Source organism: Eriocheir sinensis, chromosome 62 (assembly GCF_024679095.1).
Source record: "Eriocheir sinensis breed Jianghai 21 chromosome 62, ASM2467909v1, whole genome shotgun sequence".
Classification (NCBI taxonomy): Eukaryota; Metazoa; Arthropoda; class Malacostraca; order Decapoda; family Varunidae; genus Eriocheir; species Eriocheir sinensis.
In genome coordinates, this window is record NC_066570.1 from 4765441 (window position 1) to 4791795 (window position 26355).

General features: G+C 47.4%; 2 protein-coding genes across 2 annotated transcripts; both read left to right on the forward strand.

Annotated features, from left to right (window-relative positions):
- Positions 1-1381: 1381 nt before the first annotated feature.
- Positions 1382-7796, forward strand: LOC126986647 (uncharacterized). Its single transcript, XM_050842923.1, has 3 exons — positions 1382-1523; positions 2495-2705; positions 3112-7796. Exons 2-3 carry the CDS (start codon positions 2525-2527, stop codon positions 3993-3995), a joined length of 1065 nt encoding a protein of 354 aa, XP_050698880.1. The 5' UTR covers positions 1382-1523; positions 2495-2524; the 3' UTR covers positions 3996-7796.
- Positions 7797-14167: 6371 nt separating this feature from the next.
- Positions 14168-16146, forward strand: LOC126986549 (integumentary mucin C.1-like). Its single transcript, XM_050842817.1, has 3 exons — positions 14168-14252; positions 14962-15377; positions 15712-16146. Exons 1-3 carry the CDS (start codon positions 14168-14170, stop codon positions 15943-15945), a joined length of 735 nt encoding a protein of 244 aa, XP_050698774.1. The 3' UTR covers positions 15946-16146.
- Positions 16147-26355: the final 10209 nt, after the last annotated feature.

Genomic DNA, 26355 nt, shown 5'->3' on the forward strand with positions numbered 1-26355 from the left:
TCAGCGTTTTTGGAATTACTTTTTTTTTTCTTTTGTTTTTTTCGTTGACCAAGATGGAAAAGGATGGTGCGTCTTGTGTGTGTGTGTGTGTGTGTGTGAGTGTGTTCGTCGTCAATGCTTTCCTCCGTATGTTATATTTCGTTTCCTTTCCTGCTTATTTTTCTTGGCTTTCAACACACACACACACACACACACACACACACACACACATATCCCCCCACCTCTCTCTCTCTCTCTCTCTCTCTCTCTCTCTCTCTCTCTCTCTCTCTCTCTCTCTCTCTCTCTCTCTCCCTGAAAGCTGCACTGATTTAATATATTTCGCCACATACCAACATTAACAAGGGCGCCTCTCCTCCCCTCTCTTTCTCTCCTTTTCTCTCTTTCCTCCATCTCTACCCTCATAAGGTTTTCTCTCTCTCCTTCCTCTTTGTTCTTTGTGTTTTCTGTTTCATCTCCTCCAAAACGTCTTTATTTATTTTTATTATTGTCTGCTTTTTTTTCTATCTCCTTTTTCTGCTTTCATTCTTCTTGCTTGCTTTATCTTAATTATCTACTTACTTTGTTTCTTCAATATTATCCCTTTCCCATTTCTCTCTCTCTCTCTCTCTCTCTCTCTCTCTCTCTCTCTCTCTCTCTCTCTCTCTCTCTCTCTCTCTCTCTCAATACACACACAACACACGGAGTGGAATGAACCTTCACAACTCACTCCCTTCCCATCTTTCTCTCCCTCTCTCCCTTCCTCTCTCCCTCCCTTCCTTTCCCTCCCCTTAATACGCTTACTCATTCCACCTCCCCTTCCTTCATACATACATACATACATACACACATACATACATACATATTCCCAGCGGTTCCTCCTTGAAAAGCACAGAGAGGGGGAGGGAGGGACTGAAGGTGAGGGAAGGAAACATCAAAGCAAGGAAGCATTGAAGCATGGAAGAGCAGGCCACAGGGACGCATGCAGGCTGCCTTAGTGGTGTTATCTAATCGTCGTGTTCTTGAATGACCCCACTGATTAGAAACTGGTTGAAAGGAGTGCAGGGACGTTAACTCATTTCGGCCGCGACACAAGGGGGGAGGAGGAAGCAGAGGAGGAATAGGAGGAAGAGGAGCACAAAGAGGAAGAAAAAGGAGAGAGGGAGAAAGAAATAGATGGTGAAACGGGGGAAAAAAAGACCGAAAAGAAATATAAAGGAGGCGAAAGGGAGTGGAGAGGAGGAAAAAGTGGAGGGGGAGGAGGCGAACAAGGAAGAACAGCGAAGCGAAGAATAAAAAAAAAAAGATAGATTGGAGAAAAGTAAAGAAAAAGAAGGACGCAGTGGGGATGATAAGGAGGAGGAGGAGAGGAGGAGGAGGAGCAGGAGAAGGCGGGGGAGGAGGAGGGGGGTGAGGAGAAGGGGTTAGTGTGGCCTCGTCGTGTCTCCCCCTCAGTAGGAAGACTCTCTCCTCATGGAAGGGTCGTGGCGTTGTGTGTATTGGCGACGACACTACGACGACCACGACGACGACGAACATATCTGAAGGCGAGTCCCTATGTGTGTGTGTGTGTGTGTGTGTGTGTGTGTGTGTGTGTGTGTGTGTAAAGTTTGACGCTATAACAATCTCCGTGTAAGTAATGACGTCACTGTGTGTGTGTGTGTGTGTGTGTGTGTGTGTGTGTGTGTGTGTAAAGTTTGAAGTTATAACAATCTCCGTGTAAGTAATGACGTCACTGTGTGTGTGTGTTTAATAATAACAATAATAATAATAATAATAATAATAAATGGTTTATTCATTTGTAGCAAGTCATAAGGCTGAAAATACACAAAAATACCATACAATGAGTTTCATGTGGTGAGTAATGGGGGAAATTGGGGAAGGGTGATGTGTGTGTGCGTGTGTGTGTGTGTGTGTGTGTGTGTGTGTGTGTGTGTGTATACATTTTTTACACAGTTACCTGCATTTTTTCTTTTAATGCACGTACACACACAAAAAAAAACATACATACATACATACATACATACACACCTACATACGTGCATACATACATACATCATTGTACTTACATACCAAGCTCTTTAAACAATGACAAGCAGAATCTTCTCACCTCTCTCTCTCTCTCTCTCTCTCTCTCTCTCTCTCTCTCTCTCTCTCTCTCCGAAGATGAAAACAACGCACGCACAAACAGAATTCGTTGTATCCGATGGCCTTTTGTGTGGTGATTAGAAGTGTGTGTGTGTGTGTGTGTGTGTGTGTGTGTGTGTGTGTGTGTGTGTAGAAAACCAGGTCCATCAACACACGCGGAAGGTAAAAATAGAAAGAGATAGTAGTAAAGATTAAGCAGACAACGAGAGAGAGAGAGAGAGAGAGAGAGAGAGAGAGAGAGAGAGAGACCTGACGCTGGCAATGAGGTAACAAGGGCGTGAAAGAAGTCCTTACAATAGAATGATGAGCCTTGAGAGAGAGAGATGCCTCGCTTATCTGATCTTCACTTCTTGTCTCTGGGAGCGAGCAGAGCGTGAGCAGGACGGCGGCGGGGGAGACAATGGCGGCGGCCAGGGTGAAGGGGTCGCCGGCTTGGGCAGTGGTGGTGCTGGCGGCGGCGGCGGCGGCGGCAGGGGCGGGAGCGCTGAGGGCCGCCCCGCCACCCGATGAAGTCTCCTCCTGTTCGGGCTCCGTGTGGTACGATGTCGACGCTGCGGGCCGCTGGTCATTCCCGTCTGCTGGTAAGGGCGTGAAGTGTTAGTGTTGGATGCGTGGGGAGGTTGTCTGTGTGTGGGGGAGGGGGGGAGTGTAGGAGAGAGGGTAGGATGTTCATTTGTGTATGGGGAATGGGTGGGTATGGGTGTGGGTGTAGGAGAGAGAGGATAAGATGTTTATTTGTGTATGTGTGTAATAATAATAATAATAATGATGATGATGTATTCTGTCTCTATCTCTATCTTTCAATCTGTTCGTCTATCTCCCTCTATACATAACAATGGGCTACACACATGACGCGCCGCTCCCGGAAACCTTCCCTCAATAATGTACTTTCTGTCTATCTCTCTTAAGGTATCTATCAGTCGATCCATCACAGAACACGTTTGCACACACTCTCCTCTCCTCACAACTTTTCCCTCCTCGTTGCAGCCCCGCCAGAGGTCCCGGACAAGTCACGCCCTCCCGCCGTGACGCAAGTACCCTGGGACGCCGTGAAGGAGGCGGCGCGGCCACTGAGCACCAAGCTAGGGACTGGACTGCCCCTTCCCGTGCTAACTTGCCCCAGGTCCTTCTCTTCCTGCCCTGCCAGCCTGCCCTCTCCCGAAGACAACTGTATAAGGATAGCTCGACGGGGCTTTTGTGTGGGTGTTGGAGGTGTATGTAAGGGTCTTGTGGTGTCTGTCATTGAGCCCAAGGGATGCTGCTGCCTGGAGAAGGAAGGCGCTAAGCTGATTGGGAAGATTACGAATGTGACTCTCGTGAACAAGGCCTCAGACGGGGCGTGTGTGTCGCTAAGAGTGACCGGCCGGGAGCCTTTGACGTGCTGTTGTGGGTTTCAGGCAGGCAATGCTACGAGGCTTGCTGAAGGTGCTGATGTGAGGGAAAGGAACATGTGTGCGTGGCCAGTTCGTGAGGCTTCCGGGCTGGGGGAAAGAAAAGATGGAAAACAGAATAATGGAGATGACAGTGGCCTTAACGAACTGACAGAGGAACGTATAAAGAAGGAAAAAGATGGGGAAGAAAGCGATGGTGGTGCTGGCGGTCTTGGCGAGCCGACGGAAGCACAGAGCACGGAGGCAACAGACGGAGAGGAGAGTGACGGAGATGACGGAGGCCTGAGCGAGCTGACGGAGGAGCATATCAAGCAAGACAGCATTTTGGAGGACATCATCGCCGCTGTTGTCTTTCTCTTCATCGGCGCCGTGTTGGTGCTGATCAAGAGCCGAGTCTTCAGGTTCACCAGGAGGAAGCGGCAGCAGGAGGACAAGGATATGGAGAGCCAGGAGACGCTAGTGGACGAGACGGTGATATGACCCAAGAGATGACCGCCGGCCTCCCCGCGCTGGTGTTGTCTTCCTGTTCCTCGCGTCGCAGTGGAGAGGTGCAGTGCAGTGTCCTTCAACCTCACTGGGAGCCCGTTATTTCAAGCAACGTTGCCAGATTATCGTACTCAGAACATCGCAATTATCAGTACCAGAGCCCGAAACTTTCCTAGCCACACAGATAACGAGATTCCAGTTAAAGTTATCGTTAAAATCACTACTTATTGGTGTCTGTTTGCGATAGCTGTGAGTCGGAAACCTGATAATACGATGTGCTGAGTTGCTGAGTACGATAATTTGGTAACGCTGATTTCAAGCCTTTCGCTGGTGTTCATAAGCGTTTCAGCCCTTCAGTTCCCCTGTTTGAAAAGCCTCCGTTAAAAGTCGCTGAGGTTTTCACGGACTGTCTTGTGATCCCAGTGATATAGTTTGTCCCGACTTCTGCATCTTCAACGGGAAAATCACCCATGAAATCCCGGTTAATCTTCTCTGTGGCACTGGAGAATAGTCGTAATGGCAATCCGATATGTTTTAAAATATGGACCTTACCCTCACGATACGTCTGAAGGCTTGGCAGGACTCAGAAGTATGACTTGTGCGCCTCAGCCGTCTGGTGTCAAGTCATGTATCAGTGAAGTGGTGACGCAGTGATAAGTATCTCACGAACTAATGTTATAGGGAGCGACCTGTACCCTGAGGAACCCGAAATATAGTGTGTCTAGAGCCTCGCATAAAGGGGATATTTCACTGAGCATATTTTCCGTGGATCTTCAGTCAAACCACGATTTCCGCTAACGTGGTTCTCAATTGTCTGTTGTTATTGCTGCTGATGAAGATGATGAGTAATACCGTCGTCCTTCAGTGAAATCTACCGTAGCTTTGGAAGATCGTGGACACGTCAGAAAACCACGGAAATATGAGAACCACGCCAGCGGAAATCGTGGTTTGACTGAAGATCCACGGAAAATTTGCCCAGTGTCATAGCCCCTTAAGTGGTCTCCCTGCGCCGGTACTCTCCTCATATCGGGCTTCCTGGTGTAATGACCCCGACCAATAGTACACTTGCGTAGACCCCCGCCCCTTGAGTCCTTCCTGAATAAGAACATTGTCATAGGTTCATGTGATATAAGCAAACTGATGAGCCGTTCTCCGAGACTGTCAGTAGAATAGTTCACATTCATTAAGTCCTCACGTCTGTCAGTGCATTCTTATAAACTTCATTATTTGGGGAATGTGTACGTTCAATTATTTTCATACCTACGTTCTGTTTCCTCTCATTCCTCCGCTGTTCCCTTCCCCATTTCTTCTTTCCCTCCCTTCCATCTCTCCTTTCTTATTCCCTTCCCTTCCCCCTTTCTCTATTCCTTCCTCCCCTCTTCCTCAATTATTTTCTCCTATTTATTAACTTTATCTTCTCTTTCCTCTGTTTTCTCATCCACCCTTTTCATCAATTTCACCACAAACTTTCTTTTCCATACCCTTTCTATCCTCCCCTATCAACCCAACCCGCATCCCTACCCTTCCCCACGCAACCTCTACCATATATATACGAACCATTACAATTTGTCTTGCCATCAGGAAAAAAAATACTGTGGCGAGTTATGTCGAGATAAAACAATTAAAACATGGCCATCAACAATCCATATAAACATTCATCATGCAAACAATACGTCATTTCGCGTCCCAAATCAATGTTCCAGTATTTTTTTCCCTGGTGTAGGTGATGAATCGAACGGCGTGTATACATACATTGTCAAGCGCACCGTGTATGCATATGTATTATACTGTAGACATGGTAGTAAATCACTGCTGTACAGAACATTGTATTCACCCGGGGACGCAGCGGCACGCCCTCAAAGGAGAATGATTGTGGACAGTTTCTATCCGCACACACATCCTCCCCCTTATCTTGCGTCCGCGTCCCCCACGGCAATGATCCCACCGGCTACACGTCCATCGCCGCCTGAGCATCCATTTCATACAATATATTCACCCGGGGACGCAGCGGCATTCTCTCAGAGGATTACCAATGTTGACAGTTCGTATCCGCACACAAACACACCGTCTCCTCCGAGCCGTGTCGTGCACCCTCCGTGACCCCGCCAGCCACGCGTCCCTCACCGCCTGGACATTCTATCATACATGTCAAGGCTATTATTATTACTGCATCCATATATATTCACTTTGTGCGTGTGACCTCCGCCGTAATGAACACGCCACTCTCACGTCCACCGCCACAGGGACGTCTACATCGTAAATTAATAGTTATCAGTCATGGTTGTATTTTGTACGGTTATACGTGTCATCGATGCACCATTATTGAAATTTATATGCATGAAAAGTGTACCCTGTCCAACATTCACGGTTATCCATCATGGCTGCATCTTACTCGGTAGTTATCCGGGATGACGTAAATTTCCTTAATAATCATGAAATAAAAAGTATCACCTCTTAAATCCGACTTAACTGATCTTTCAACTCAACATTTATCATTAAGCATAACAGCAAAACTCGATGACCTAACTCCGGCTATACGGGCAAGTAGCATTCTACCCGGAAGTCGACTTACAGGTCATTCAACTCAACATATATTGCTGCACGAATTACCAAAACTCGATCATTCTGCAATACAGGGACGAGGCACGCTGCTCATCGGGTTGTCTGTGGGAGGCAACCCGGGTAGAGAAGGCCAAGGGGACGCCCAAGGAGTTCGTGGCTTGGGCAAATCGATAGATCCCGCCATGACGTACTAAGAATGGGAAGGAAACTGAGTGGAGACTTGCCCGGAGAAGCCCCAGAGTTCGGCGTCGTAGAGTGGGCGAGGCGAAGCGTCACTCCTCCCACTCGGCGATGCCAGATTGTCGTACTCGGACCATCACATTAACCAGCTTCTCCCCCATAAATATCACCAGGAAACAGGAATAATAAACCATTTCAACAATAGCTACAAATAGATCTCGTTATTGTGATCCAGGAAACAGTTTTTGGGATGGAAATCAGGAAATATGAGAAACTAAGTACGACAATCTGGCAACGTTGCTCCCACTCACTCCGCCCCCCCTTCCCCCCCGGCGCATGCCCCCTACTGAGTGACTGATGATCGCCCCTTTACCCTGAGTGGCCTCGTGGTGCAGAGAGATGACGGTCCGCCCAGTGTATCGCCTGCCGCCGGAGTGCAGCGCCTCACCGCACCGCTTCCAGATTATCGTACCCAGAGCATAGTATTTAACGGTTTCTGACGTATAATTATTGGCAAGAAAGATCAGGAATTAACTATTGTAACGATAACTATGAATGAATCTCGTTATTGGGGCCCAGGAGACAGTTTTGGGGTCGGAAATCGGTAAGAATAAGGGCTGAGTACGACAATATGGTAATGTTGCCTCGCCGTTAGGTCGGCTCCCCGCCCTCATGGGATCGATTCAGCATCCAGAAAGTCATAGAATGGATAGACAGAGTAGAAAAAAACAAATTTCTGGTATTAACGTATGTAGCTAACAGGCAAGAACGATCAACACACACACACACACTCTCTCTCTCTCTCTCTCTCTCTCTCTCTCTCTCTCTCTCTCTCTCTCTCTCTCTCTCTCTCTAAGTGCAGCTCGGCCCATAATGAGTAACGCAATTTGACGATCGTTTGAAGCCTCGAAAAAAAACCTTATAAGCAAATCAACGCGTCTTTGATCTCTCGGTCCATCGGATAATGATTCATCAGCCTTGACCAGCTCATCTCTCTCTCTCTCTCTCTCTCTCTCTCTCTCTCTCTCTCTCTCTCTCTCTCTCTCTCTCTCTCTCTCTTCAACACGGCATATCTAAACATTTCTAACAATATTTTTCAGTATTTTTTTTTTTGTTTCGTCCAATAATAGTGCTTTTTTTTTTTAAAGTCTGTGGTCACCGGTATTTTTTTTTTTGTGTTATTGTAACTTTGTATCGTGTTTTTAATGTAAATAACTAGATTTTATATTTATTGATAAGGAAAATAAAGCCTAGAATGTATTGCTCTCGTTTCTGGTATCATTAGAGAGAGAGAGAGAGAGAGAGAGAGAGAGAGAGAGAGAGAGAGAATCACGGCCATTGAGTTATCCCTTTTGATAGGTGTGAGAGGAGCGTGAGGCGGGGGGGGGGGGGGGCGCTGCTGCTGTGTCGAGGCGGGAAGACAGGCCGGCACGGAGCTCTACTCTGCCTCACTGACGCCCACTCCAGCCCTTCAGTCTCTCTCTCTCTCTCTCTCTCTCTCTCTCTCTCTCTCTCTCTCTGGCTATCCTCTATTATTCCTTATCCTCCTTCCTCTCTCCCTTTGTTTCTTCCTCTGTTTTCTTCTCCCTTTACTATATTTCCTCTTTTTTTTCTCTCTCCGTTCCTCCCTGGCTCTTCTATATCCCTCCCTCTTTCTCTCGCTCCCTACGTCTTTTTCCTTCCCCTTTTCCTTTTATTTCTCTCTTTTCTCTAGTTTTCTCTCTTTCGCCTTTTCCCTCTTCTCTCCCTCCTGGCTCTCCTGTATCCCTTCCTCCCTTCCTTTCCATGTTCTCTTCTTCTTTTCCTTCTCTCTTTCACTCCCTTTCTATGTTCTTTTCTCCCTTTACCTCTCCCTCTCTTTCCTCTCCTTTCTCTGCTGTTCCCTACCGCATTTCTTCTATCCCTCCCTTTCATCTTTCCTCCTCTCTTGTTCCCTTCCCCTCTTCTCTTCCTCTTTTCCGTCCTCCCCTCTTCCTCAATTATTTTCTCTTCTCTCTTTATTCCTTGTCCCCTCTTTCCTCCATTCTCCCCTCTCACCCTTCCTCTATCAATTTTTCACTTCCCCCTTTCTCTTTCCATATCTTCCTTTTTTCCGCTCTTTTTTCCCTCCCGATATCACGGAAAAAAGTGTACATTTTCCTATTTTTCTTTTTCTCTCTTTTTCTTTCTACTTTATTTCTTTCTCTCTTCTTTTTTCCTCCATTTTTTTCTTTCGTTCTTTCCTCTCTTTTTCCTTCCTCTCTCCCTCTTACCTCCCCCTTCTTTCTTTTATTTATTATTTCTTTCTTTCCTTCTTTCTTTTCCTCTCATTTTTTTCTTCCTATCGTTCTTTCGCTCTTTCTTCCTCTTTCTCACTTTCTTTCTTTCTTTCCTTCTCTTTTCCTTCCTCCCTCCCTCTCTCCGTCCTCCCTTCTTTTCAATCTTCCTTTCTCTACCTAATCTTTCTTAATACCTTTCTCTCCATCCCTTTCATTCGCCAATTTTCCTTTTCCTCTCACTCTCTTCCATCACCTCCTCCTCCTCCTCCTCCTCCCTGTCACTCCCTTCAATTATATTATCGTTTACATCTCCCTCTCTCCCTTCCTCTCTCTCTCCCTTCCTCCCTTCCTCCATTACTCTCTAGTTTTTTTTTCTCTCCCCTCCATCTCTTTTTATTCACCAATTCTTTCTTTTATCTTTTCTATGCATGTCTCTCTCTCTGCATCTCTCTCTCTCTCTCTCTCTCTCTCTCTCTCTCTCTCTCTCTCTCTCCTCCACTTGTATCTCCCCTTTCCTGCCTTCCTTCTCTACCTGTTATGCTCAGAGTGATGGCGTAACTATTTTATTTTTCTATATTCATTAATTAATTTATATGTGTTTATTTTACGGCGAAGGAGCTTGATGCAAGGCAGATGAAGGCGATCGCATTGTGCTTTTATAACAAATCATTTACTTCCAAGCGTTTCAGTGTCCACTCATTCCATTCTCTCTCTAAAACAACAATTGGATGAGCCGGGTCGAGTGAGTACATCACATCCGTATAGACAGAGATGGATGGAAATCACGGACTAATCTGGTAATCAGCACGTTGTTATAGCATTTGTTTAACTCTTAGGGTGCGGCCACATTGCACGCGGCTTGCTGGGAGGGTAGAGGGTAGCGGGACGCCGAGCGGGTCAGAGGTAAGAACAAACACGTTATCTTATACGAGTGGCCATACAGAACGTGGGTAGCGGTTTTCCTCCAAGCTTACCCGCTACCCGCGTCCTGTATGGCCACTCCTATTAGATAACATATGTTTGCTCCTGCCTCTGACCAGATAGGCGTCCTCTACCCTCCCAGCAAACCGCGTGTAGTGAGTGTGGCCGCACCCTTTGCATGGCTTTCCTGGTCTATATCACTAGACGAGAAATTAATGAAAAAATGAAGCTAATGAAACTGTATATTGTTCCCAAGTCTGTGTAAATACTCTGAATAATACACCGCTGCCCTGGAAATAAGACTCGCTCGTGAGAGTTGACTAATTAATTTGCTTAAACTGTTGACTCTTCCACATTTTCTGACGGTCATTGTTCGCGGGAGAAAAGTTGAAAGGTGTCGTTGTTAGTGCTGCTCAAGGGGAGAGAGAGAGAGAGAGAGAGAGAGAGAGAGAGAGAGAGAGAGAGAGAGAGAGAGAGAGAGAGAGAGAGAGAGAGACTTATTCAACAATACTACTACTACTACTACTACTACTACTACTAATAATAATAATAATAATAATAATAAACAGAGATAGGGATGATAAAAAAACAATATACCTGACATCAAAAGCTTAATAATACAATTTAATACAAAAAATAATGTCATCTGTAAAAGTCAGCCTCTGAACTCATCAGTCAAGTGTGTGTGTGTGTGTGTGTGTTGGCTGCCGGTCTGTCGCGCAGTTCACTGGTTCTGTCTCGAAGCGCGGTTTGCTCACCTCTCTGCGTGCGCATGTGCGTTTGTTGGCGTGCGCCTTGCCCTCCCCGCCTCCCAGAGTCTCGCGGCGGTGCGGGCGGCGGGCACAGGAAGGGACATGAACCATGGCGCAAGGCGATGCTATGAACATCGTCTTCCGCATCACCAACCGCCACACACACAAGTACTTCCACCACCCCGGCGAGGGCCGCTGCGACGCCTACAGGTCCCGATACGTGTACAGAGCCGAGCGTAAGGGCGAGGAGGTCTTCCACGTCCACGAGCACCACTTCCACTACTTCAACAGCGCCAACCCTCCGCTGCCTGGCCAACTTGAAGCGGCGTCATCTAACGGCAGCAGCGCCCAGGGAACCCAAGCTAACCTGCCACCAATCCAGCCAGGGCCGCCGATCTTACCGGCCGTCACTGAGTCCGCGAGGTGTGAGGCGGCGCCCCCTGCAGCAGGTTAGTTCATCTCAGTGATCGGCAGTTACACACATCTCTCATTTAACTAATTCTTGATAACTGGACCACATTAATAGCTATTCTCGACTACTTAACATAGCCTCATAGTCCTTAGCCCTGTGAATATTTTGTTATATTTTAAATCGGTCACAGATGTGGCTGGTTTAAAGTGTATGTAATGGAGAAGTAACAATGTGTCGAGAGATTTAGTGGGTGCTCGTGGCCGCACTATCGGGGTGGAGCAGCGGTGAGAGCTGAGGGAAGCTTGACTGTTCACGAAGCCTTAAAGTGTGTGGACTACTAGTAGACGCGTAGAGGACAGACAGAACCTCGACTCTCCGATAGCGGTGAAAACGAAACACTCGGGAAACGACTTAAAATTAACTGTGCCGAAAACTAAGATGATTTTCTCACATCACTGGCAATGAAATCCTGAAAAAAACACTAATAATGACTCTCTGAATTTCTTACTCTGGTGTATGTTGAGGCGTGTTCGGCCACTGTCTGGACAAAAAAACAATCACTGTGAACACACACACACACACACACACACAGCTATGGTCTCACAGTCAGAGGAGATTTAACGAAGCTCCGCGTAGTCCTGCCGCTCCGTGCTTGGCGGCGCCTGTAACCCTCTGGTCATGGAATGGCATCCACTTCCCGTGAGCCGAGGCCGCGTCAGTTACCGTGTCTGTGGCAAGGGTCAATGTTGTTAGATCCTTCTGCCTCACACATCAACAAGACCGAAAGGGACACCAGTCCGGTTCTATTGAGGTACAAAAGAAGGGTCATGCTACCACCAGGGTCAAAAACTGCCCCAGGTAAAGCCCAAAGCTCCTCGAAAGTCTTATGTATGTGTGCTTGGGCGCCGAAATGTAAGAATATGGCTCTGAAAGTCTTTGGTGTGTAATAACAATTTTTCTACCTAAAGAAAGTTTCATGCAGATCGATAGCGAAGAATTCGTGGTAAATGTCCAGAGAGTTGTCCATCTTACTGCGGTACTTCTCACCCTAACCATGGGTTAGATCTCATAATTCTATGCATTTTGAACCCCATATATATGCCTCGCAAATTGACAGAATCGCTGCTAGCGATTTTTGAAAAGTTAGTGTTTTGGTAATTATTGAAAATCACTCCGCGCCTCCAAAGTACGATATTACGCCTCCATATTGTACTTAATTGGACGAAATACATGTCCCTTAACCATAATATGAAGGCGGAAAAACTTAGAAGTAATGAAAAAGTGGTAAAGGTAGTGAAAAGGCATATTATACATACGCGCGATGTGTTTACATGGCAACGCCATTGCGATGTGAGCAGCGTTGCCAACGCTGCCAACCAACCCCAGCCCATTAGTAGCGCAGGCGAGGCCGGTGGGGCGCGGATCACACCCACGCGGAGGTTCGGCGTCAGGCTGGAGGTTGAGGGTGGTACTTTTTGGTGTGTGTGTTTCTCTGTGGCTCAAAATGACGAGGCAAATCCCCCTTCAGGGCTGACGGATCACGCCGGACCCGCCCTACCAGCCTCCAGGCCCTTCCACCTCTCAGCCAGCAGGCCTCTCCACTTCTACTTCAACAACAGCCACCATTTTTACTACCACTACCCCTTCGACACCCACTACCACTACTCTGATAGTAGAGACGATCAGAGCGGAAGATCTATTTTCCACTACCACGACGACTACTACTATTACTACCGTGCAAGGGAAGGAATGCCAAATGATCCTCTCTCTCAACCCTCCAGTGCTACACCATCACGACCACCACCACCACAACAACAACATCAACAGCAACGCTCATCCCCCGCAGTCATGTTTCGTCCGTGGGTCAAAACACCACCTCCCCAGACTTCGACGTCCAATCAGGGAGTCACACAACCACAACCACCCCGACCGCATCAACCACCACCACGTAATCGATCACAACCATCACTGCAGTAACCAGCTTCATCTAAACGATCATCACCATGTCAACAGCAAAGACTAGAACCACCACCACCGCACCAACAACCACCATTACCTCCACCTCAACGACCAGCTCCACCTCAGCACTACCCACCACCACCACCACCACCACCACCACCACCCTCTCAGCAACACCCACCACCACCACCACCGCCACCACCCTCTCAGCAACACCCCCCCCCCAAAGACTAGAACCACCACCACCGCACCAACAACCACCATTACCTCCACCTCAACAACCAGCTCCACCTCCTCAGCACTACCCACCACCACCACCACCACCACCCTCTCAGCAACATCCACCACCACCTTAACACCAGTCACCACCATCACCAGCTTAGGAAAAGCCACCCCCACCTCAACGATAATAATCACGGCCACCATCAAAACTCCCATCCGATCAACTCCTGACCTGACCTGACCTGACCGGCCCTGTCCCCACCGTCTCCTCAACAAGCCAGCCAGAGGTCGGTCACACTTCGTCGTGATATTTGAAGTTTCTCGGAGCAAAGTTATCAGTGCGGTTAATCCTGCTTGTCAGTACAGCCGTAGTCTGAGCCCTCTCGAGACCACCTTGTGTTCCTCCTTGCCAAGAAGCTCATTCTCATCTTGGAGCAGTTTCATTTTCTCGAGAGAAAACATATCTTCGATGTTTCTTATATTTCTCTATTAACTTTGTTTACTATGTTTCCTTTTAAGAAATCTCCTTATCTTAATACATTTTAAGTTTTAACTTTTTTCATCATATTTCGATTTTATTTAATTTCAACTTTCCAAGAACTTGTCACTCAGGCGTTATGCAAGGAGGAGAAATTTACTGAGTCGGGTTACAGAAATGACACCTTATGGATCCGAAAACGCAAAATCGCTTTCAAGAGTAATTATGCGCTGTTAAATATCAATCACATTTTTCCACGAGCTCCATCATCAAGCATTACAGATTACGTTTAGGTTTCTTTGCCTAACTATCAAAACGACAGTTAATTGATGTTTGTATGACCTTACATGGACACCTACGGATATTTTATATTCATTGACTAAAACTTTATATTTACGACTTTGTTTTCCCGAACCTAATCCATGGCGACTGGAGCACTACAGACACGGCGATCTCGAGTCCTTGCTGCAGATCGCTGGATAACTGTCCTGGCGCTGCACCTGAGCGGCAAGCCTCCCAAAACATTCAGAGCATTCGTTTCGGCTCGGGGATGCGTTCCCATTGCCTATAGTGCCCTACACGCTGCTTAGCTGTCTTGCGTGCTGGGTTCGCTCAGACTAAAATGCAGAAGTGAAGATCTTCCACAAGACCTGATGTATGTGTGTGTTTGTGTTTGACAGTTTTGGGTGTTTGGTTGTTTGTGTGTTTGTTTGTGTGTGTGGCTCAAAATGACCGTGGCCAATCCTCTGCAGGGACGGAGGATCGCACCGGCTCCCGCCACTTCCAAGTCACCAACTACCACTTCTTTTACTACCACGTCCCCCACGACCACTACAACTATTGCTACACGACCCAAGTGGAGCGGAGGGGAAGGGACACTTTCTCCTACCATGAACACTACTACTACTACTACCGTCGTGACAAAGTGAAGAACCCGGACTCCTCATTCATTACCTCCACCACCACCTACACCACTGTCGTCGGTAGTTTGCGCAGCGACCCAGAAAATACCCTCCCTTCCATCCCCGTGTCTCCTGCCCACTCTCCTGCCTATTGCATTGATGACAGAGGCATTATCATCGAGTCTAATCCCAATCTTCCTGTCTATCAGCACCACAGCGACAACAACCAACGCCACCGCCCCTCACTGTCAGTACGATTAAAACTATCAGGAACACATCCACGAAAACAACAAAGAATGGAACCACGAAATGAGCAAAAAGAACCACAAAAGCAACCACAAAAGCAACCACGAGAGCAACCACGAGAGCAACCACGAGAGCAACCACAAAAGCAACCACGAAAGCAACCAAAAACGCAAATAAAAAAGCAACCAAGAAAAGAACCACGAAAACAACCAAATCAACCGAGAAAGCAACCAAGAAAAGAACCACAAGACCAACCACGAAAACAACCATGCCGTCTAAAACTACAACCCCCACAACAGTCACCAGAACAGCCCCCACCATCACCCCTACCACAACCATCACCACAACAACAACATCAACAGCAACGCTCATCCCCCGCAGTCATGTTTCGTCCGTGGGTCAAAACACCACCTCCCCAGACTTCGACGTCCAATCAGGAAGTCACACAACCACAACCACCCCGACCGCATCAACCACCACCACGTAATCGATTACAACCATCACTGCAGCAGCCAGCCTCACCTAAACGATCACCACCATGTCAACAGCAAAGACTAGAACCACCACCACCGCACCAACAACCACCATTACCTCCACCTCAACAACCAGCACCATCTCCTCACCACTACCCACCACCACCACCACCACCCTCTCAGCAACACCCACCACCAAAGACTAGAACCACCACCACCGCACCAACAACCACCATTACCTCCACCTCAACAACCAGCTCCACCTCCTCACCACTACCCACCACCACCACCACCACCCTCTCAGCAACACCCACCACCGCCGCCACCACCACCACCACCACCCTCTCAGCAACACCCACCACCGCCGCCACCACCACCACCCTACCACTACCCACCACCACCACCACCACACCACTACCCACCACCACCACCACCACCCTCTCAGCAACATCCACCACCGCCACCACCTTAACACCAGTCACCACCACCGCCAGCCCAGCAAAAGTCACCCCCACCTCAACGATAACAATCACGTCCACCGCCATAACTCCCATCCGATCAACTCCTGACCTGACCTAACCTGACCGGCCCTGTCCCCATCGTCTCCTCAACAAGCCAGCCAGAGGTCGGTCACACTTCGTCGTGATATTTGAAGTGTCTCGGAGTAAGGTTATCAGTGCGGTTAATCCTGCTTGTCAGTACAGCCGTAGTCTGAGCCCTCTCGAGACCACCTTGCTTTTATTTGCATTTTTTTTTCCAGAGTCGTTTTATTGTGTTCTTCATCCTTGCCAAGAAGCTCATTCTCATCTTGAAGCAGTTTCATTTTCTCTAGAGAAAACATATGTTCGATGTTTCTTATATTTTTCTATTAATTTTGTTTACGATTCTTTAAAAGAAAATCTTATCTGAATACATGTTAAGACAACTTTTTTTCATATCGATTTTATTTAATTTCAACTTTCCAAGAACTTGTCACTCAGGCGTTATGCAAGGAGGAGGAATTTACTGGCTCGGGTTACAGAAATGACAGCTTATGGATGTTGGTTGTTAACTGAATCCGAAAACGCAAAATCGCTCTCAAGAGTATCTATGCGCTGTTAAATATCAATCACATTTTTCCACGAGCTCCATCATCAAGCATTACAGGTTACGTTTAGGTTTCTTTGCCTAACTATCAAAACGACAGTTAATTGATGTTTGTATGACCTCACATGGACATAAACTTTATATTTACAACTATGTTTTCCTGAACCTAATCCATGGCGACTGTACCATTACAGACACGGGGAACGCGAGTCCTTTTATGTGTGTGTGTGTGTGTGTGTGTGTGTGTGCGTATATATATATATATATATATATATATATATATATATATATATATATATATATATATATATATATATATATATATATATATATATATATATATATATATACACCCCCTAGTATCACTAGGAGAAACGGGAAAAGATTGCTCCCTCCCTACATGAGGGAGCACTGGCCTTTGCCAAAGGCAGCAGGGTGCCGACAGACCGACTCTTTTTTTTCTTAAATATTTACCCCCTAGTATCTCTAGGGGAAACGGGCCCTTGTCCGAAGACGGCCCGTTAAGAGGGAAAAGATTGCTCCCTCTTGCACGAGGGAGCCCGGTCCTCTGCTAAAGGAGGCCCGTAGCAGGATGCCGACAGACCGACTCTATCGGCGATCGAAATCTAGCCGACCAAGTCTGTCTGTCGACGAGGACTGGCGTGTCTCTGCCGCGAGTCCTTGCTGCAGATCGCTGGATAACTGTCCTGGCGCTGCACCTGAGCGGCAAGCCTCCCAAAACATTCAGAGCATTCGTTTCGGCTCGGGGATGCGTTCCCATTGCCTATAGTGCCCTACACGCTGCTTAGCTGTCTTGCGTGCTGGGTTCGCTCAGACTAAAATGCAGAAGTGAAGATCTTCCACAAGATCTGATGTATGTGTGTGTTTGTGTTTGACAGTTTTGGGTGTTTGGTTGTTTGTGTGTTTGTGTGTGTGTGTGTGTGGCTCAAAATGACCGTGGCCAATCCTCTGCAGGGACGGAGGATCGCACCGGCTCCCGCCACTTCCAAGTCACCAACTACCACTTCTTTTACTACCACGTCCCCCACGACCACTACAACTATTGCTACACGACCCAAGTGGAGCGGAGGGGAAGGGACACTTTCTCCTACCATGAACACTACTACTACTACTACCGTCGTGACAAAGTGAAGAACCCGGACTCCTCATTCATTACCTCCACCACCACCTACACCACTGTCGTCGGTAGCTTGCGCAGCGACCCAGAAAATACCCTCCCTTCCATCCCCGTGTCTCCTGCCCACTCTCCTGCCTATTGCATTGATGACAAAGGCATTATCATCGAGTCTAATCCCAATCTTCCTGTCTATCAGCACCACAGCGACAATAACCAACGCCACCGCCCCTCACTGTCAGTACGATTAAAACTATCAGGAACACAACCACGAAAACAACAAAGAATGGAACCACGAAATGAGCAAAGAGAACCACAAAGAGAACCACGAAAGCAACCAAAAAAGAAACCACGAAAGCAACCACGAAAGCAACCAAAAAAACAACCAAGAAAAGAACCACAAGACCAACCGCTAAAACAACCATGCCGTCTAAAACTACAACCCCCACAACAGCCACCAGAACAACCCCCACCAACTCCCCCACCACAAAAATCACCACAAACACAACACGACAACCTTTTACAACTTATCTCCCAAGAGTTTCATCCCCTCCCGTTGCTGTCCCCTCTCTCGTCTTCACCCTCACCCCCTCCACAACCGTCCCCCCCTCCACAACCACCACCCACGCCACAATCAACACAACAGGATTATCTTTTCAATCTCACTTCTCAAGCGTTATCTCCACCCTCGCCCCCTCCACTCCTACCGCCCCCTCCACAACCACCACCCATGCCACAATCAACACAACAGGATCATCTTTTCCAACTCATCTCCCAAGCGTTTTCTCCCCCTTCGATACCGTTACCCCTACCAGTTCTATCACCACCACCCCATCCACAACCCCCACCCCCACCACAGCAAACCCAACTGGAATATCTTTTCCGACCCATCTCTCCAGTGTATTCTCCCCCTTCTATAATGTCTTCGCCGTTCCCTTCACCATCACCCCCTCCACAACAACCATCACCCCACCACATCAACCATCTCTACCCCCACCACAACTATAACCCCCACCGCGTCACCGAAGTGCTTCCTCCCCTCTCGGTACTGTCCCCTCCCTTCCCTTCACCCCCCCTACAACCATCTTTGCCACCCCCACCACTAACACAGCTACCACCCCCTCTATCACAACTACCAGAATTGACCCCAGTATTTCCCCCCACCCCCCCGAGCTTTCCCTCCGTGGATGTTGTTGACTTTTACTCTCCTGCCTTCGACGTGTATTTAACAGGGTCTAATCATAATCACCACACCCACGACATAACTGCAACCATCACTACCATCACTACCTTGACTACCCCACCACCACCACCACACCCACGACCATCCTATCCCTAAATCAGTGTCTTCCTAACGTTATAGTCGAAGCAAGTCTGGACGAAGCTGCGTTGTGACGAGGTTCGGTGTTTGGTGCGCCGGTGATGATAGGACTGACGGACAAGGAGAAATACCCTTGTAACAACTCCCCGTGAACACGCACACACTCGCTCGTTATCCTCGTCACTCTCGAAGCAGGAGTTACTGAAGCCCTCTCGAGTTTCTTGGTTCCGGTGTTCGGCAAAGTCGGTAGCGCTGCTTTTGAGCTACCGGACGAGTAAATAAGGCTCCTATTCTTAAAAGTGCCGGCACCTCAATTCGCATGTTTGAAACGCCTCTCGTAGAAGTTGCTAAGATTTTCGTGGACCGTTTTGCAATCCCAGTGATAGTTTTACACGACTTTTGCGCCATGAACGGGGAAATCACCCTTGAAACACCCGGTTAATCTTTTCTGTTGCATTGAGGAATAGTCATAATGAGAGCCCGATACGTTGAAGAGCATGAACCTAAGCATGACCGTACAGCCGAAGTAAGTTTGCCCGAAGCTTAGTTTGATCTCGAGGCTCGGTGTTGCGTGCCCTGGGAGTGTGAACAAGTAACACAACCTCCAGCACCGCCACCACAGCTGATCCCAGTACTCCCACCGAGCCCTCAGCCCTCGCCACAATAGTTATCACCCGCTACTCCCCTGCCCTGGACGTCTGAGCAGGCCACACAACCTCAAGCACCACCACCGCCACAGCTGACCCCAGTACTCCCACCGACCCCTCAGCCCTCGCCACAATAGTTATCACCCGCTACTCCCCTGCCCTGGACGTCTGAACTGCCCACACAACCTCCAGTTCCTACACCGCAGCTACCTCAACCGATCCTGCCAATCCCACCCAACTATCAGCCTTCCCCACTCTGGATGCAAACTTTCTCCTTGGCGTCTACGTCTAGCCAAGAAGTAACAGAGCCATCACCGTCTCCATCATAGACACCCGAAGCTTTCCAACCTTTTTCCCCACCTGCCCTCGTTCTGGACCACACCGACATTCCTTCCACCGCCTTCAACGACTCCGCAAGTCAATCTAGAGGTTCGTTCATGTCTCGTGTGTTTTGAGGGTCATATTCTTAAACATTTGGGTGTCCATTCACACACACACATTCAAGTGCAAGGGAATGAGAAAGACGAGCAATGAACGATCTTATTTTTTGTCATTCCCTAGCCTCGAGTGACTGGGAATTTGATCAGAAGGGTATGACTTAACTTATTATTCTGTTATCCGATATTCCCTTGATACATGTGTGAGGGGCTGAGGGAGACGAGGAATGAGTTACATGAAAAGGCTTTCGTTGGAGTTTTAGGTATTTCAAGGGGTAGTTTTAATGGTGGTAGTTTGTCAAGGTTTGTATTATGAAAGGGAAAAAACTCTTAAGAACCCGATTGGTCTTCTTTTATGCCTTTGAAATTAGTTGATGAGAGGCGGAAGTGTCTCGGAATACCGACAAGTCCTCAAGACCAGTGTGTTTGATATTCGTGTTTTTTTTTATCAATTTTGTGATGGTGACTAATGCGTACGAATTTTAAATATTGCAGAGTTAGGATTTTATTGTTTTGGATTTCAATGTAGAAAATTTATCACGTTGAGAACTGACACCGACAATAATGCATGACCAACATCACTCTTGTGTTTACATTATTAACATTCAAATGTACAATGACGCGTAAATGGTGTTCCCTCAAAGCGAAAGCACTTACATTTTCAGTATTCCGTGCTGGTACCAATAGGAGGAAGAGAAGGGCTGTTTCCCTTTGTACCGTTGAGCTGCTTCCTTTACTGTAAAAAGAAAATCGCGTCTGGGAAAGGCGTGGAGTAGAATGAGGAGTGTATGGTGTTCGAGGGACGGGATGAAGTTTCCACAGACTAAATAAACATACTGATCACATTTCCAACTTGTCCTTCGTCAAGTGCACTGGTACCGAGACTGAATGTCGAGTTAAAGGACCTCTCGCTCGGGCTTATATTGTGACCTACGTGCTTGTTCCTGACAGCCCAGTTTGGTTCATGTATCCCTTCTTTTTTAGATACAGCAAATAAGGCCAAACGACGTGCTCTGCCTGGCACCTGGGGAGGCGGAGGGAAGGCGGCGAAGCGACGAGCGATTGGAGCTGGCCGGGAAGATGGTCGTCCAGCTGTTTGCGATCTTGCTCCTCATGAACGTGCCGGCGGGAACTAATAAAGCGAGAGAGATAAAAGTGCCGACGGGAACTAATAGAACAAGAGAGACCACGGCTGGCACGGGACAGCAGGCAGAACAAGGAATGAGCGGACTGGCGCCTGGAGGGAAGGGAGAAATGGATCTTCTGGATTTGGGGAGAGTAGAAAGGACGATAACAGGGGAGCCGCTGCTGCTGAGTCAGAATATTTTAAAGAGGAGAAAAGTGTCGAGTGACACCTTTACCTATTACGTGAATGTATTCGCGAACATCTTTGTGCTAACTCTCTGCATTATATATGTCCTGCCTGCTGAAGAATGACCCAGTGCCGGCTCATGCACTGCTGCCTTGGATTCCCAATGGCGAGATTGATTCTAGTGATGAAGACAATGATGATGATGAGGAGGAAGAGGTTGGCGATTATGATGATGACGTGGGTGATGCGGGTCACGGTGATGGTGGTGAACAGTGACAGCCGAGTGGCGAACAGGACACCGATGGAGTGGCAGTGATTCATTGACGCCCTAACACCTGCCACACAACCGCCGCACGGCGGAAGTAATGCCATGAAGCTGTCCAGGTGTTCATACGGACAGGCCCACACGTGTTTTAAAGGCTTCGTGACGAGGATCTCAACACCCGCCACGTAGCCTATCCCGTTGACGTTTGTTTTAGCCTCGTGTAACTAGTTTGACAAAGTTGATGAAAAAACAACTGTTTTGATCTACCGGGGAAGTATTTTACATGTTTTAATCGATTTTAATACTTAAACAGCCTCACTTTTTAAAGAAATACATGTACATTTTATATGTTTCTTGTTAAATAAACGTGTTCGACAAGCCGTAAGACCTTGCCTTCCCCGAGGCCCTGGACCCGCCCCTCATGTTGGCTCACTTTCCACGTTGTAGAATAAAACATCGCCTTCCTCGATGAACTAAATCAGTTACGGGAATATTGTGGACATTAGTCACTTTGTCCGGAGCTTAATGAATCGAGTGTAAGCGAGACAATCTTGTAGTTTATTCAGGGAAGTTCCTAGTACATTATTTTTACTACGTTTATTTTGTTGTGGTTCTGGCGTAGCAAGACACTCCATGCGTAGAACACTCCAGTGTAGGGATAATACGAGCACGGAGGTAAAGTAACCGTGTGCCGTGTGCATATCTTGGCAGCACCAGAACACACTCAATCACTGGTGACGACACTGACCATGACCTTCTGGCTAACACTAATAAGATTCACCGAGCCATGGAATCAAGACATAACTACGACATCCCTGTATATACAATTGTCTCTGCAGTTTTAATACTCACGAATTGCGGTAATTTTAGCTTTATTCAGACACCTAGGCTCAAGTTGCACAGAATGGGTAAGATGAGGTCCCAAAAACATTTCTTATAGTTACAAATGTGCAGCACTTGGTTGCACACCCATTATTTCTAGACATTAGGATCTGCGTTAAGACGTGAGAAAAATGGGGGGTCGGAACTCTTCTTCGAACGAGGCGATCCTTTTACCTTGCATTACTAAGCTGCTACCGAGATGTTCTTTTACGTTAACAGCCGACTCTTGCCCGTAACACAATCCTACCACTGACTAATGTATTCAAGCGAACAACACCGGCCACCACACCCCTTCAGCATGAACCTTGAAAATCACCCTTGAAAACCCGGTTAATCTTTTCTGTCTCGTTGAGGAATAGTCATAATGAGCCCGAAACGTTTAAGAGCATGAACCTAAGCATTTTCCTTTTTAGCATCAGCGAGCCGTGAGCAAACCCAGACCCACTCTTGACGGTACAGCCGAAGCAAGTCTGACCGAAGCTTAGTTTGGTCTCGAGTCTCGGTGTTGGGTGTTCGGCAGCGGCAGTAAGACTCTGAGTGAAGCTATTGGAGGAACATACACCGTCACTGTTGGGTTGCTGGCGTGGTTGTCTGGGAGGCTTACAATGGCGAGAACCAACCCAGTCTCGTTGAAGGTAAAGGAAGAGCAGGCCGCCCCTTCTTCTCCCTCTTCCCCCACGAAACCATCTTCCCCCACGGAACCCCGCCACTTCGTTGTCTGCAACTACCACCACTTCTACTTATCCTACCCATACGATAACCACCGGTACAAAGCCTGGAGCAGAAACGAAAAGATAGGAGAAGACAGTTACCACTTCCTTGACCATAACATTTACTACTACAACTATATGACCGGTCTGCCGCTGAACATACTAAACCAAACACTTCCAGCACCACCCCCACCCCTGCTGAGATCAGTACTAGATCCCACTCCTCACCACAAGCCTACATGGATACCAGCTGCCTCTGCCCCGCCCTGGACGTCTGAAGAAGTAACACAACCTCAAGCACCACCACCACGGCTGACCCAAGTACTCCCACCGACCCCTCAGGCCTCGCCACCATGGTTATCACCCGCTACTCCCCTGCCATGGACGTCTGAACAGGCCACACAACCTCCAGCACTCACGCCACAACTACCTCAACCGATCCTGTCAATCCCACCCACCTATCAGCCGTCTCCACTCTGGATGCAAACTTTCTCCTTGGCGTCTACGTCTGGCCAAGAGGTAACAGAGCCATCACCGTCCCCATTACAGACACCCGAAGCTTTCCAACCTTTTTCCCCACTCTATTCCCAGCCCTGGAGCGTAACGCCTCCCTTGCATTCAATATTCAACAGCCAAGTCACGCCAGAACAGCCTCCCCTTCCATCACCTCGTCAAGCTTAACCACGATTCTCCGCAACTGCCCTCGTTCTGGATCACACCGACGTCCTTTCCACTGCCTTCAACGACTCGGGAAGTCAATCTAGAGGTTCGTTCATTTCGCCGTTTATTTTAAGTCATATTGGACAATTTACGGTTTCACCCAACCAACGATTTTCTCACGTGGTTCATTTTTTTTTTCCGGTGATAAATGTTGCATGATTTTGTACCTCATTCCCGTCGCAGATTTCTTTTATGCCTTTGAAATTAGTTGATGAGAGGCGGAAGTGTCTCAGAATACCGACAAGTCCTCAAGACCAGTGTGTTTGATATTCGTGTTTTTTTATCAGAATTTTGTGATGGTGACTAATGCGTACGAATTTTAAATATTGCAGAGTTAGGATTTTATTGTTTTGGATTTCAGTGTAGAGAATTTATCACGTTGAGAACTGACACCGACAATAATGCATGACCAACATCACTAGAGTTACCTCTTGTGTTTACATTATTAACATTCAAATGTACAATGGCGCGTAAATGGTGTTCCCTCAAAACGAAAGCACTTACATTTTCAGTATTCCGTGCTGGTACCAACAGGAGGAAGAGAAGGGCCGTTTCCCTTTGTACCGTTGAGCTGCTTCCTTTACTGTAAAAAGAAAATCGCGTCTGGGAAAGGCGTGGAGTAGAATGAGGAGTGTATGGTGTTCGAGGGACGGGATGAAGTTTCCACAGACTAAATAAACACACTGATCACATTTCCAACTTGTCCTTCGTCAAGTGCACTGGTACCGAGACTGAATGTCGAGTTAAAGGACCTCTCGCTCGGGCTTATATTATTTGCGACCTACGTGCTTGTTCCTGACAGCCCAGTTTGGTTCATGTATCCCTTCTTTTTTAGATACAGCAAATAAGGCCAAACGACGTGCTCTGCCTGGCACCGGGGGAGGCGGAGGGAAGGCGGCGAAGCGACGAGCGATTGGAGCTGGCCGGGAAGATGGTCGTCCAGCTGTTTGCGATCTTGCTCCTCATGAACGTGCCGGCGGGAACTAATAAAGCGAGAGAGACCACGGCTGGCACGGGACAGCAGGCAGAACAGGGAATGAACGGACTGGCGCCTGGAGGGAAGGGAGAACCAAAGGAGACAGTGATAGGAATGGAACTTCTGGAGGCGGCGAGAGTAGAAAGGACGACAAAAAGGGAGCCGCTGCTGCTGAGTCAGAAGGTTTTGACGATGAGAAAAATGGAGGATGACCTCTGGCTCACGATCCGTACCGTTTTCATCGATGTAATGGCGATTCTCTGCTTCATAACTTTTTGCATTATATATCCAAGTGGCGAGATTGATTCTAGTGATGAAGACAATGATGATGAGGAGGACGAGGAAGAAGAGGTTGGCGATTATGATGATGACGTGGGTGATGCGGGTCACGGTGATGGTGGTGAACAGTGACAGCGATTCATTGACGCCCTAACACCTGCCACACAACCGCCGTGCAAGTAATGCCATGAAGCTGTCCAGGTGTTCACACGGACAGGCCCACACGTGTTTTAAAGGCTTCGTGACGAGGATCTCAACACCCGCCACGTAGCCTATCCCGTTGACGTTTGTTTTAGCCTCGTGTGACTAGTTTGACAAAGTTGATGAAAAAGGAACTGTTTTGATCTACCGAGGAAGTATTTTACATGTTTTAATCGATTTTAATACTTAAACAAAACAGCCTCACTTTTTAAAGAAATACATGTACATTTTATATATTTCTTGTTAAATAAACTTATTCAACAAGCTGTAAGACTATAACCTTGCCTTCCCCGAGGCCCTGGACCCGCCCCTCATGTTGGCTCACTTTCCACGTTGTAGAATAAAACATCGCCTTCCTCGATGAACTAAATCAGTAAGGGGAATATTGTGGACATTAGTCACTTTGTCCGGAGCTTAATGAATCGAGTGTAAGCGAGACAATCGTGTAGTTTGTTCAGGGAAGTTCCTAGTACATTATTTTTAGTGTAAAGGGAGACAATCTTGTAGTTTGTTGAAGTTCCTAGTACATTATTTTTAGTGTAAAGGGAGACAATCTTGTAGTTTGTTGAAGTTCCTAGTACATTATTTTTACTAGGTTTATTTTGTTGTGGCTCTGGCGTAGCAAGACACTCCATGCGTAGAACACTCCAGTGTAGGGATAATACGAGCACGGAGGTAAAGTAACCGTGTGCCGTGTGCATATCTTGGCAGCACCAGAACACACTCAATCACTAGTGACAACAATGACCATGAATCTCTGGCTAACATTAAAGATTCGCCGAGCCATGGAATCAAGACATACCTACGACATCCCTGTAACTGATTGGCGTTTCTTAAAATATAAATAATTTTGTTCAAAGGAAAGATTTCGTCAACCTTGATGCCCGGGTCAGAGAAACAAAATAATATATTGGTACTTGACATCTTTATCTTCAAGAATACACCGTTGATCATTCTTTTAATGTGTGTATAAATGGAAAAATCTCATTCGAAGTAGGTGCTTTGTCAGGTCAGAGAA